Below are 12,369 nucleotides of genomic sequence, written 5' to 3' on the forward strand. Positions count from 1 at the left end.
CATCTCGTGCGCTCCCCCCGTCCTCCTCAGCCTCCCGGGCTTGGTCCTCCCTGCGTGCTCTGGGCAGGTGGGGGGCAGGCAGAGGAGGACCCCAAGAGGAGTCCGTCCCGTACCCGGGGAGAGGAGCCCGGGAGGAGTCCGTCCCGTACCCGGGGGGAGGAGCCCGGGAGGAGTCCGTCCCGTACCCGGGGGGAGGAGCCTGGGAGGAGTCCGTCCCGTACCCGGGGGGAGGACCCCAGGAGGAGTCCGTCCCGTACCCGGGGAGAGGACCCCAGGAGGAGTCCGTCCCATACCCGGGGAGTGCTGCAGGCTGGACCAGGGCAGTGAAGGAAGGGTAGGTAAGTGGAGGCAGGCTGCTCCCTGGGGCTCTCCCCCTCCTGTCTCCCTCCTTGACCAGTCCCGTTGTGTTTGCCGGACTCCCGGCACCCTCCCACGGGGATCACGGAGCTGCCAGAGTCCAGCAGGAGAGGGCCGGGGCGCGGGACTCCCCAGGCGGCCGAGGCCGGACAGCACCGGCCAGAACTGGGAGCTGGAGGGATGACGCACTTCACGGAGGAGGAGCCCGAGTGGCCGGTCCCGGACTGCACAGATAATGGCAGCAGAAGCGAGACTGGGACCCGTGGCCCCTGGCCCCAGGGCCGGGACCCCTCCTTCCATCCCACAGCCCCAGCTTGTCCCTAGTAGCCGGGCCGAGGCAGGGGCACCGATTGGGGTCCTCCCCCGGATCAGGCACTGCACTGAATGCGGGGGCCACAAAGGGAGCCAGAAGACAGCGGACTCCCCCAGAGCCCGGGCCCAGAAGGAAGGAGCCCCCCGGGAGCCCAGGGCCGGGCCCCAGAAGCCTGAGGGACGCCAAGGGGTCGGGGGCGGCCGTTCTTGGAATCAAACTCCAACTCGCCAGCCCGGGGAACAGGCCTCGGGCCTGGGAAGAGCAGAGAAGGGCCTGGATTCTCACACTGGCGCCATAACTTTGGACCTTCTCTGGGTCCCGGGTGGGGCCTGGCGACGACCTCTGGGGGCTTCCCGGCCCATGGCCATCTGTGGCAGCCCCTCTGCAGCCACGGAGGGCAGGGAGGAAGAGGAAGGGGGGGTGGGGAGGAAGAGGAAGGGGATGGGGAGGAAGAGGAAGGGGCTGGGGCTCTCCAAGGCGAGAAATTAACCATCATGCCTAGGTATGACGCAGTGGGAATAGGAAGCACTGGCCACCCAGAACTGGCCAAGGAGGGGCACGAGATGGACGCGGAGTGACCGCAGCAAGTCACTGCTGAGGGCTCGTGACCGAGGGGAAACAGAAGGTCAACATCCCACGGGAAGGTGAGGGGTCATTCATGTGCCAAGGGGCACGGGCAGGGGCAGAGGCATGTGCCATGTTGGCACCTGTGCTGCCCAGGAGACATGGACCCAGCCTATGGTGTGGAGCCCCTGGGGGTCACTGGGGAAGGAGAACAAGCGGCACCCAGGACGAGAAGGCGGGTGCCCCTGCAGGGGACCCCGGGCACTTCCTGCCATCCTACCTCTGCCAGCCACAGAGCGAAAGACTTGGTCAGAATCCCCCTTACCTTCGCGCCGGTATCTCCTAGTCCCCGTAAGCCCATGGGCCCAGGAGGTCCCGGGAGCCCTCGAGGTCCCTAAGGGGAAACACGGGCGAGGGTGAGAGCCCCTCCCAAGCTGAACCTCAGGAAGCCGGGGGCGGCCCTCCCGCAGGGGGCTCCATCGCCCGGTCCGCCCCAGCCCACACCCCTCCCTCAACGCACCCACACGGCCTCACACCCGCCACGTCCAAGCCCTATGCTAAGGACGGGGCTCATGGCGGCAGGGGAGGGACGCAGGGGCCCCCCGGGAGCCCAGGGCTGGGCCCCAAAAGCCTGAGGGGGGGCAGCCGCTCTTAGAATCGAACTCCACGCAGGAGGAGTGCTCTCGCCCGGGGACACAGGCTTCCGGCCGGGCAGAGCGGAGTAAGGGCTTGGCGGGCAGGGGCCGGTCCCTGCCGTGCTCTCAGCGGCTGGGCAGCCACGGGCTCGCAGCGGAGGCCCCATGGCCATTTCTTCTCCGTGGTTGTTATCTCGCCTCAAAAGAGGGGGAAGGATTCACACATTTCCCCTTTTTCCTGTCGGCCCCAAGAGCTAAGGGCCCCCAGCACATGGGGCGGATGTAACGTGGGGGGTTCCCAGGGGGACGTGGGCCAGGCTCTCCCAAGCAGCAGGGGGCTGGGCCGGAGGCTCTCCCGCGGGCTCACGCAGCCACCCAGGACCAGAGCCAAGCGCGAGCCGCCCCCCGGCTCCTTGGTCTGCCGGTTCTGCCACGCAGAGTCCACTTCTCCTGCCACTAAGCCATTGAGCCCCCCTCCCCACCCCCGAAAGGGAAAGAAGATGGCGCACTTACAGCTGCTCCAGGATACCCTTCGCCTTTGGGGCCTGGAGCCCCCTCCGGTCCCGGAGAACCCTGGGCACCCTGGGGAAAACCCGACAGCAGGGGCTCAGTGAGTGCCAGCCATGTACCACGGCAGGCGGGGGGAGCACTTCCTTTGGCCCCTGGACAGAAGGGACAAGGGGCGAGGGAAGGACCCGGACGGTACCTTGGGGCCTCGCACGGAGAGTCCGGGTTCTCCTTTGAAGCCTGGCCTGCCCAGCTCCCCTCGGTCTCCCTGCACAACAGGCACGCCCGGTCACTCCCCGCCCAGTCACTCCCCGCCCGGTCACTCCCCGCCCGGTCACTCCCCGCCCGGTCACTCCCCGCCTGGGCACTCCCCGCCCAGGGGTCCGGGCGCCAAACAAGGCCACACTGCAGCCTCGGAGGCCACGGGCCCGGCCCGGCCTGAGGGGCGGACCCAGCTTTGGAGGGCCAGGAGCAAAGCGAGGGCGTTCAGGCTCAGGGATGGCAGGAGGGGCCGTGGGGCTGGGACTGAGAGGCCCCAGGGAGCCAGGACCGGGAGCCCCGGGAAGTGGGGACCAGGAGACCCCACAGGAGCCGGGACCAGGAGACCCCACAGGAGGGGAAGCCCCACTTTCAGTCTCATCCGTAGTCAGGGCCACCTCCCAGTGGGGGAGACCCCCGGGTGTAGAGAAGCTGGAGCCTGTGGCCAAGAGCAGCCCTTGCCCAACTTCCCCCCCCCCCAATGGCCCAAAGGCGCCCCCTTCGGCCCCAACAAGAGAACGTCTGTACCTTTGGCCCCGGAGGCCCTTGGAGCGACGGCCCCGGCATGCCGAAGGGCCCCATGACGCCGGGCTCACCCTGAGTGGGAGGAAACCAAAGACCCTCCTGGACAAAGTCCCCAAGCTCTGCAGGGGGTCCCCGGAGGCCATCAGGGCCTCTGATTCCGGGCTGGGAGGGGTAGACACCGGAAAGGGAGGCCGTGGGACTGGAACCCGGTCCTGGGAAGTCTGGGACCTGGCCTTCGAGGGCTGGAGAGCCGGGAGCCCGTGGCTTATGCTGCCTCCCCCTGGCGCTGCCGGCCTGGGAACAGCCGGGTCCTGCCCCCGAGGAGGGACGCCCTGCAGGACCGGCCCCTCCCTCTGGCCCGTGCCAGCCTCGGCGCCCTGGGATGCTCACCTTCGGCCCCTCGGGACCCACGATGCCCTTCTGGCCCGCGCTGCCCTTGCTCCCTTTTTTCCCTTCATCGCCCTGAAAAGCAAGGAGGGGGAAAGTTCCCGAGCCCCCAAGGCCGCCCGGGAGGAAGTGACCAGTTTTCATGCTCCAGGCCTCGGCGCCAAGTCTCCCCGCCCCCCAAGTCAAAGTGACCTTCCCAGAGGAGCGGCGAGACCGCGTGGCCAGGGCAGTGAGGGGGGCAGTGAGGGGCGCAGCGAGCGCTGGGCCTGGACTCTAGCGGGTGGCCCTGGGCAAGCCATTAGGCCTGTCTGCCTCAGTTTCCTCATCTGTGAGATGAGCGGGAGAAGGAGCCGGCCACGCCCCCCGTATCTCTGCCGGAAAATCCCGGGAAGGGACCCCCAAGTCAGAGAGGACTGGCATGGCCACGTGACCTCCCCAGCCAATCAAGTCCGCTGAGTCCCGGTCCGCATCGGCCCGGTCCTCTGGCGCTCAAAGCCCTTCGCAGACTCCGGGGGCTGTTCCCGGGTCATGGCGCGGGCAGTGCCCCCCGAAGAGCCGGGACGTTTGTGCGGGAAGTGGATGGAGGAGGAAATGGCCGCGAGCCCCGGCGCTCTGGGGGCAGCGTCTGCTGGGCCGGATGTTGGTGTTTGGGGGGGGGGGCGCTTCCCTCCCTGAGTCACCAGAGGGCCATGTGCGGAGGGGCCATGCGGGGTACCTTGGGGCCGGGCTCTCCTCTGCCCGGGGCTCCTTCTGGACCTCGCGCCCCCGGCAGTCCGGCTTCCCCCTAGGGGTGAGGACGTTGGCGTTAGGGGCGACCCCCTCCCCAGCGCCCACCCATGGTCAGCCCCCAGTGCCCCCCACAGGCGGCCGCGCCAGCCCCGACCCCAACGCCCGCGCCCACCCCCACAGCCTCGGCGCTCCCGAACTCCTGAGGCCCCGCCTCCCCCTCCGCCGAAGGAGGAGCTGGACTAGAGGGTCCGAGGGCTCTCCCGACCTCCTGGCCCTGCCCAGTGGGGGGCGCTCTCCAGCTCAGCCCCTTGGGCTACAGGGTCCCAGAGCCGCTGAGAGCCTCCTCTCTGGGCCAGGGGGTTTGGCGGGGGCTAGTGGCGGGAGAGCCGCTGGGTCTGCAGGGGGAGCCCCTAGGTGAGGAAAAGGGGCGTCACCTTCCTGCCGGCAGCTCCGTCTTCTCCTGGGGAGCCTGGCTGGCCCGGCAGCCCCAAGGACCCCGGCGCCCCCTGGTGGGAAAGCAAAGAGATGCACCTGTAACTTCTGCCTGCTGGGCCAGAGCCCCTGGGCCTGGGCCAGTCCCTGCTCCCCGCCTCCCCCCAGCCTGAATGGCCCGGAGGGCCCATGACCGCAAACGGGCTGTGGTCAGAAGTCCCGCCCCAGCCCCGCCCCCCGGGCTGGCCTCCCTCCCCTGGAAAGCTCTGGCGGAGGCAGCCGCGGGGCCGCCCAGTCCCCGGCCTGGAGGACCCGCCTCTCTCTGGCAGCAGACGCTGGACAGCTCCCGAGAGAGCTGGAGCACAGGCTGGGCCCCTCTGCCGCAGAAGCCCCGGGACAGACCCTTCAGGCTTGAATATGGGGCAAGGAGTTCTGAAAGTGACCCGGGAGCGGCCCTCAGGCCCTGAGGTCCAAGGGTAGAGGGGGAAGCGCAAGGCCCAAAGGCTGGAGAGATGGGGCCAGGGCCGGGACAGAGCGCGTCACCGAGCCAGGGACAGAGCCTGTCTCCGCGCCGGGGACAGAGCTGCCGCCGCGCCATCACACGTACTCTGAGCACGGCAGCTGGCTCCCCGGCAGGGGAAAGAAACGGGGCACCAGGAGAGACCCCGCGCCCAGAGCCCAAACCCCGCCTGGTAGCCAAGGCCGCCCCACTCACCTTTGGACCTGGGGCTCCAATCCCTCCTGGTCCCCGCGGCCCGGTGGGTCCGGGCCGGCCCGCTTCTCCCTGGGAGGGAAAGGACAGCCTCACTCTGGTGCCAGAAAGGCGGCTGGGACCGCCCCCCCCACGGGTCCCACGCCCATCATTTCCTGAGGGTCCGTGTAGGGTCACCGGTGACCCCGGTCTCAGGAAGGAGAAGGGCCGAAGGAAGCGCTCACGGGGCAGGCGGTGTGTGCCCGGCCCCCCGACGAGGGAAACCCTCGGGTGGCTCTGCTTGTAATTGTGGCAGCAAATGCTGGGGGCGCCTCGTGTGTCTGGGCTGTCAGATGGGCTGAGCAGGAGGGTCACAGGGGCCCTTGCTGAGGTGGGGGCTTCTGCGCCTTTGGGCCAGCCTTGGCGGGGGGCGGGGGGGGGGGGCTCGTGCACAGGTCAGAATGACTGTAACAGTCACTTCCTGCCCCTCCAGCTGTGCGCTCTCAGGCCCTGCCAGCCGACGCGAGCCCTGACAGGTTAAAATCTCTGCTCAGACCTTACCTTGGGCCCCGGAGAGCCCTGGCCCGGGGGTCCCTGGGGGCCAGGGGGGCCGCTGGGGCCTTGGATTCCCTTTCAAGGAAAAAGAAAAGTTTGGGTCAAGAAGTGAATGGGCCAGTTTCCCCTCCTGGGCTGGATGGGGTCCACGGGGAACACGGGGTCTCCCAGACTCCTCTTCATCCTCCTCCAGAGGGCCTGGGACAGCGCGGCCCCCGTGGGAAACACACGTCTGCTCCCCTCCCGACGCGGGCCCGCCCCGGCTCTCGGCCTAGCAGGCTCCGGCGCAGTTCTGAGGCCGACTTTCTGTCCAGAACGCGGAAGGACCAGAAGCGCTGGCGCCGAGATGCCGAGTGGGGCCCGCAATGTGCGCCGCTCAAGCCACGCAGCGAGCACTTATGGAGCTCCTGCTGTGTGCCAGGCTCTGAGCTGTCCAGGGCACGGAAACAAAGGCAGGCGGACCTCACCGCGAGTGAGGGGGAGGGAGGGCGGGCACCTCCTAGTGCCGGGCACTGGGCCCAGGGCTTGGATGTGGGAAATGGAGGCACAGCAGCCCCCGCAGCAAAATGGGCAGCCTGGGGGGAGGACGGAGATCGGGAAGTCTGGGGGAGGACTTGGGGAGGGAGCCTCCAGCAAGCGGGGGAAAGGCAGAACTGAGAGAGGGAAGAGGGGCGGGAGAGGGGAGAGAAAGGAGGGAGGGAGGGAGGGAGGGAAGGAGGGAGAGAGAGGGAGGGAGGGAGAGGGAGGGAGGGAGAGGAAGGGAGGGAGGGAGGGAAGGAGAGGGAGGGAGGGAGAGGGAGGGAGGGAGAGGGAGGGAGGGAGAGGGAGGGAGGGAGGAAGAGAGAGGGAGGAAGGGAGGAAGAGAGAGGGAGGGAGGGAGGGAGGGAGAAAGAAGGAGGAAGGGAGGGAGAGAGAGAGAAGGAGGGAGAGAGAGGGAGGGAGGGAGGAAGAGAGAGGGAGGAAGGGAGAGGGAGGGAGGGAGGGAGGAAGGGAGGGAGGGAGAGGGAAGGAGGGAGAAAGAAGGAGGAAGGGAGGGAGAGAGAGGGAGGAAGGGAGGGAGAGGAAGGGAGGGAGAGGTGCAGCTCTCTGTGAAGACTCTTCAGAGTAAATGTAGTTCGGGAGCCTCGGGATGAGGATGGAGGCCCAGGGGCTGGGAAGGGGTGAGGTGGTCTGCTGCCAGGAGAGGAGGCAGGGAAGGGATTGAAGAGAGAAGGTTGGAGGACAGTGCACCAAGCACCTCTCTCTCTCTCCCCTTCCCTCCTTCCTTTCCTCCTTCCTTCCTCTCTCCCTTCCTCCCTTCCTTCCTCCCTCCCTTCCTTCCCTCCTTTCTTCCTTCCTTCTTTCCTTCCTTCCTTCCTTCCTCCTTCCTTCCTTCCTTCCTTCCTTCCTTCCTTCCTTCCTTCCTTCCTTCCTCCCTCCCTCTCTTCCTCCCTCTTTCCTTCCCTCCTTCCTTCCTTCCTCCTTCCTTCCTTCCTCCCTCCCTCTCTCCCTCCCTCTCTCTCTCCCTCCCTCCCTTTCTCCCTCCCTTCTTTCCTTCCTTCCTTCCTTCCTTCCTTCCTCCTTCCTTCCTTCCTTCCTTCCTTCCTTCCTTCCTTCCTTCCTTCCTTCCTTCCTTCCTTCCTTCCTTCCTCCTTCCTTCCTTCCTTCCTTCCTTCCTTCCTTCCTTCCTCCTTCCTTCCTTCCTTCCTTCCTTCCTTCCTTCCTTCCTTCCTTCCTTCCTTCCTTCCTTCCTTCCTTCCTTCCTTCCTTCCTTCCTTCCCTCCTTCCTTCCTCCATCTTTTTTCTCTCTTTCTTGCTCTCACTCTGCCATATTTAAGGGAATCCCCCTCAATCAATCTGAGCCTAATTCTGCCCCAGAGGGCGTGGTCCTGAGCATTGGCACCTCATTTGGAGAGCACGAGTGGCTCCGGATTGGTGCCCAGTGAGTGGAGCCTCTTGCACGCTGATTGGCCAGCAGGAGTATAAATTTGTGCACAGGACCCAGCCCAGAAGGCCTGGTGGACCTGGCCCTGCCAGCCCGAGTCTCCATAGTCCCGTGGAATCAGAGCCTGTGGGCCAGCCTCCCGGGAAGGCCTCTGGGGAGGACTCTCTAGAAGGTGAAAGGAAAGCAGGCACTCACCTGGTCCCCTTGAGTCCCGAGTCCAGGCGCTCCCCTCGGCCCTTGAGGTCCCACGGGTCCCGAGTCCCCCTGTGGGGAGAGGGAGGGAGGGAGGGAGGGAGGGAGGGAGGGAGGGAGGGAGGGAGGGAGGGAGGGAGGGAGGGAGGGAGGGAGGGAGGGAGGGAGGGAGGGAGGGAGGGAGGGAGGGAGGGAGGGAGGGAGGGAGGGAGGGAGGGAGGGAGGGAGGGAGGGAGGGAGGGAGGGAGGGAGGGAGGGAGGGAGGGAGGGAGGGAGGGAGGGAGGGAGGGAGGGAGGGAGGGAGGGAGGGAGGGAGGGAGGGAGGGAGGGAGGGAGGGAGGGAGGGAGGGAGGGAGGGAGGGAGGGAGGGAGGGAGGGAGGGAGGGAGGGAGGGAGGGAGGGAGGGAGGGAGGGAGGGAGGGAGGGAGGGAGGGAGGGAGGGAGGGAGGGAGGGAGGGAGGGAGGGAGGGAGGGAGGGAGGGAGGGAGGGAGGGAGGGAGGGAGGGAGGGAGGGAGGGAGGGAGGGAGGGAGGGAGGGAGGGAGGGAGGGAGGGAGGGAGGGAGGGAGGGAGGGAGGGAGGGAGGGAGGGAGGGAGGGAGGGAGGGAGGGAGGGAGGGAGGGAGGGAGGGAGGGAGGGAGGGAGGGAGGGAGGGAGGGAGGGAGGGAGGGAGGGAGGGAGGGAGGGAGGGAGGGAGGGAGGGAGGGAGGGAGGGAGGGAGGGAGGGAGGGAGGGAGGGAGGGAGGGAGGGAGGGAGGGAGGGAGGGAGGGAGGGAGGGAGGGAGGGAGGGAGGGAGGGAGGGAGGGAGGGAGGGAGGGAGGGAGGGAGGGAGGGAGGGAGGGAGGGAGGGAGGGAGGGAGGGAGGGAGGGAGGGAGGGAGGGAGGGAGGGAGGGAGGGAGGGAGGGAGGGAGGGAGGGAGGGAGGGAGGGAGGGAGGGAGGGAGGGAGGGAGGGAGGGAGGGAGGGAGGGAGGGAGGGAGGGAGGGAGGGAGGGAGGGAGGGAGGGAGGGAGGGAGGGAGGGAGGGAGGGAGGGAGGGAGGGAGGGAGGGAGGGAGGGAGGGAGGGAGGGAGGGAGGGAGGGAGGGAGGGAGGGAGGGAGGGAGGGAGGGAGGGAGGGAGGGAGGGAGGGAGGGAGGGAGGGAGGGAGGGAGGGAGGGAGGGAGGGAGGGAGGGAGGGAGGGAGGGAGGGAGGGAGGGAGGGAGGGAGGGAGGGAGGGAGGGAGGGAGGGAGGGAGGGAGGGAGGGAGGGAGAGATCCTGTCTGCTCCAGAACGTCTCCTCCTGGGTCCCGACACCCCAGATGGGAAACGTGGAGAGTCACAGGGGGGACGGCTAGGAAAGGCCCGAGCTGACATTCGGACCCCCGTCTGTCCTGCAGCATCACGTTCCGGGAGAAAGAACGGGGCCTGAATGTGGAGCCGGGAGCCCTGGCTGCTCCCCACGGCACCGGGCCTCGGTCCCTCAGCTCTTGGGGGAGACCAGACTCCAGGCCGGACTATGTGGCCCAGGGGACTGCCCAGGGATGCTGGAGGCCCCAGAGCCAAATTCTGGATGCGTCAAGTTATTGGGAGTCCAGTGACCCAGCCAATGGACAGCGTCAGAGCCAGCATGGGGGGCGGGATGAAGCGGCTCAGCCAGACACCAGTGTACCCTGCCTGGCACCGGCTCGGGGTCCGGCTCGGGGCCCAGCTCGGAGTCCGGCTCGGGGCCCGGCTCAGTGTCCGGCTCGGGGCCTGGGTCAGTGTCCAGCTCAGTGTCCGGCTCGGGGCCCGGCTCAGTGTCCAGCTCAGGGTCCGGCTCAGTGTCTGGCTCGGGGCCGGCTCGGGGCCCGGCTCAGTGTCCGGCTCGGGGCCTGGGTCAGTGTCCAGCTCAGTATCCGGCTTGGGGCCCGGCTCAGTGTCCAGCTCAGGGTCTGGCTCAGTGTCCGGCTCGGGGCCCGGCTCAGTGTCCGGCTCGGGGCCTGGGTCAGTATCCGGCTCAGTGTCCGGCTCAGTATCCGGCTCAGTGTCCGGCTCGGGGCCCAGCTCAGTGTCCGGCTCGGGGCCTGGGTCAGTATCCAGCTCAGTATCCGGCTCAGTGTCCGGCTCAGTGTCCGGCTCAGTGTCTGGCTCAGTGTCCGGCTCAGTGTCCGGCTCAGTGTCCGGCTCAGGGCCCGGCTCAGGGCACCCACAATACCACTGATTCATTCATTCACGTGTTCCCTCAGAGCAGCTTTCTCGCTATGTGACCTGGGCAGGCACATACCTTGTCCCCTTTGATGGACAGACCCTGCAGTCCCTGGGGGCCACTGGGCCCGGCAGAACCTTTTTCACCCTGAAAACAACAAGACCGCCATCAGCGCCTGCGGCCCCAGGACATGGAAAGCAGCCGACGGCACGCCAGCTCGGTGTTTGTGGGGGGCGGCCCTCCCTGGGAGGAAGCTTCCAGTGCTCCACACCCAGTGCCCCCAGAGCCCACTCTCTCCCAAGGAGCCTCCCCCCAGTGTTTGTTTGCAGGGTTCCGGATCTGACAATGTCCTCCCCAGAATGGGACCTCCAGGCCAGCCCGGGCCCCAGAGGAGGACATCTGGGGCCCCTGCCCTCCCTCCTCCTGGGCTCAGGGCCCTCGGGGTGGCCTCTGGGTGCACACAGTAGGGCGGCCATCCTTCTCTGAAGCCCCCAGGTCTCCTCCAGCTACAGGAGCTCGTTAGGGGCTCGGACAAGGGGACTTCTGCCCTTTCAGTGCCCCCTTTCTGGGTCAGTCTCCTGCCCCCTTCACTGCCTCCAGCCCCTGAGATCCCCCTGGGGGTCTCGAGATCAAGGCTAAGCCCTTGCCCTGGGATGCTGCTCCAGGCTGTCCCCCGGCTCCAGAATTCCCCATCCCAGGGGACTGTGCTGAGGCCGCCCAGCTCCCCCCAGCAGCCCCTTTAAGTCAGGCCCGTCCTTGGTGCAAAAGCCCACCCGTGCCCGGGGAGGCAGGGAGGGACCCCTTTGAGCTGCACCCTGAGGACGGGGTCTCCCCAAGGTCTTCTGTCTCAGGGGCTCCCTGACCCGGGCCCACAACCCCCCTGGCTGGGCAAGTGTCCTGCGCTCAGCTGCCCTCTGGGGGCGGGTGGCCGGCACTGTCCGCCCGAAGGCCATCGGCCCCCCTCGCTTTCGCTCCTTCCTCCGGCCGGCCCCACGTGCGGATGGGGCGTTACCTTGGGCCCGGGAACTCCTTCTCCAGGCATGCCTCTCTCTCCTGGGGCTCCTTCGGGACCCCGGGGACCCTGAGGAAGGAGGAGATGGGGGGGCAAGAAGGGGGGAAAAAAGAGAGATGGTGTTTACTGAGGGGCTTGTGCGCTGGGGTGCCCTATTGTGGGGTGCTCTGTGATGGGGTGCTCTGCAGTGGGGTGCCCTGTGGTGGGGTGCTCTGCAGTGGGGTTCCCTATGGTGGGGTGCTCTGCAGTGGGATGCCCCCCAGTGGGGTTCTCTGTGATGGGGTATCGTGGTGGAGTAAAGTGAGGGCAGGGTCTCATATGGGGCACCCCTGCCCATGTCCTGAAGCTCCGACGGATCCCCGGCACATCCAGCACCCAAGGCTGGTGGCCTCATGGCAGGGGGCCCAGGCGCCCTCCCCACAGCCCCCCGCGCTCTGGCCGCCACCCCCTGGCGACCCCCCTCATTGCCCAAGTTTGGCCAGCTCTGTCATTCTGCTGCCGCCTCTGCCCGTGGTCCCAAGGGTCCGCGGCTTGTCCCGGTACTCGCGGGCACTTACCGTTTGTCCTGGCTCACCCACGCCAATGGGCCCGGGAGCTCCAGTCCGGCCTTCTTGCCCTCTTTCTCCCTACAAGAAAGGGGGCCATGGAGGGATTGCTGCCGTTTCTGGCTAAGCCCCCAAAGCATCTTCGGGGATCTGGAGAGTGATACATGGAGTGGGGGGGTGACCAAAGCACCCAGCATGCAGCGGGAGCACGGCGTGGGGGAGGGAGGGAGGGAGGGGCCGCGGCCGTGGTCTGAAGCCTTCTGGGACCAGGAATGCTCTGGGCCAGACCCCACCTCAGAGGCTCCCGAAGCGCCCTCTCCCGGCTCCCCAGAGGCCCCTTGATGCTCTCCCACAGAGGAGCCCCGACCACAGGAGCGGCCATCCAGGACGCCGTGGGGAGGATGGCGTGGAGGGCATCTGCACCAGAGAAGGGACTGTCCCCATCAGGATGGACCCTCCAAAGCATCGGAGTAGAACACGGCCATGCTTTGGAGGGGGGAGCCCAGCCGTGCCACGAAGGGGAAGTGGGACGCGCCAGCGCTCCGCCAGGCCCTGCAGCCTCCGTCTGGGCGCGCCA

At 67.7% G+C, this 12,369-nt stretch overlaps 1 protein-coding gene across 1 annotated transcript in view; it reads right to left on the reverse strand.

The window, feature by feature from the left end:
- COL28A1 (collagen type XXVIII alpha 1 chain) overlaps nt 1-12,369 on the reverse strand; it is a gene marked incomplete at its 5' end in the record, with an annotated part of 45,525 nt that overhangs the window by 22,124 nt on the left and 11,032 nt on the right. The window contains 13 exon segments of the mRNA XM_052001646.1: nt 1,560-1,628; nt 2,383-2,451; nt 2,576-2,644; nt 3,163-3,231; nt 3,550-3,621; nt 4,262-4,330; nt 4,710-4,781; nt 5,423-5,491; nt 5,960-6,028; nt 8,073-8,141; nt 10,314-10,382; nt 11,248-11,316; nt 11,805-11,873. Of these exon segments, the coding sequence (XP_051857606.1) occupies nt 1,560-1,628; nt 2,383-2,451; nt 2,576-2,644; nt 3,163-3,231; nt 3,550-3,621; nt 4,262-4,330; nt 4,710-4,781; nt 5,423-5,491; nt 5,960-6,028; nt 8,073-8,141; nt 10,314-10,382; nt 11,248-11,316; nt 11,805-11,873 (903 nt within the window).

This window comes from Antechinus flavipes, chromosome 5 (assembly GCF_016432865.1).
Source record: "Antechinus flavipes isolate AdamAnt ecotype Samford, QLD, Australia chromosome 5, AdamAnt_v2, whole genome shotgun sequence".
NCBI classification, from domain to species: domain Eukaryota; kingdom Metazoa; phylum Chordata; class Mammalia; order Dasyuromorphia; family Dasyuridae; genus Antechinus; species Antechinus flavipes.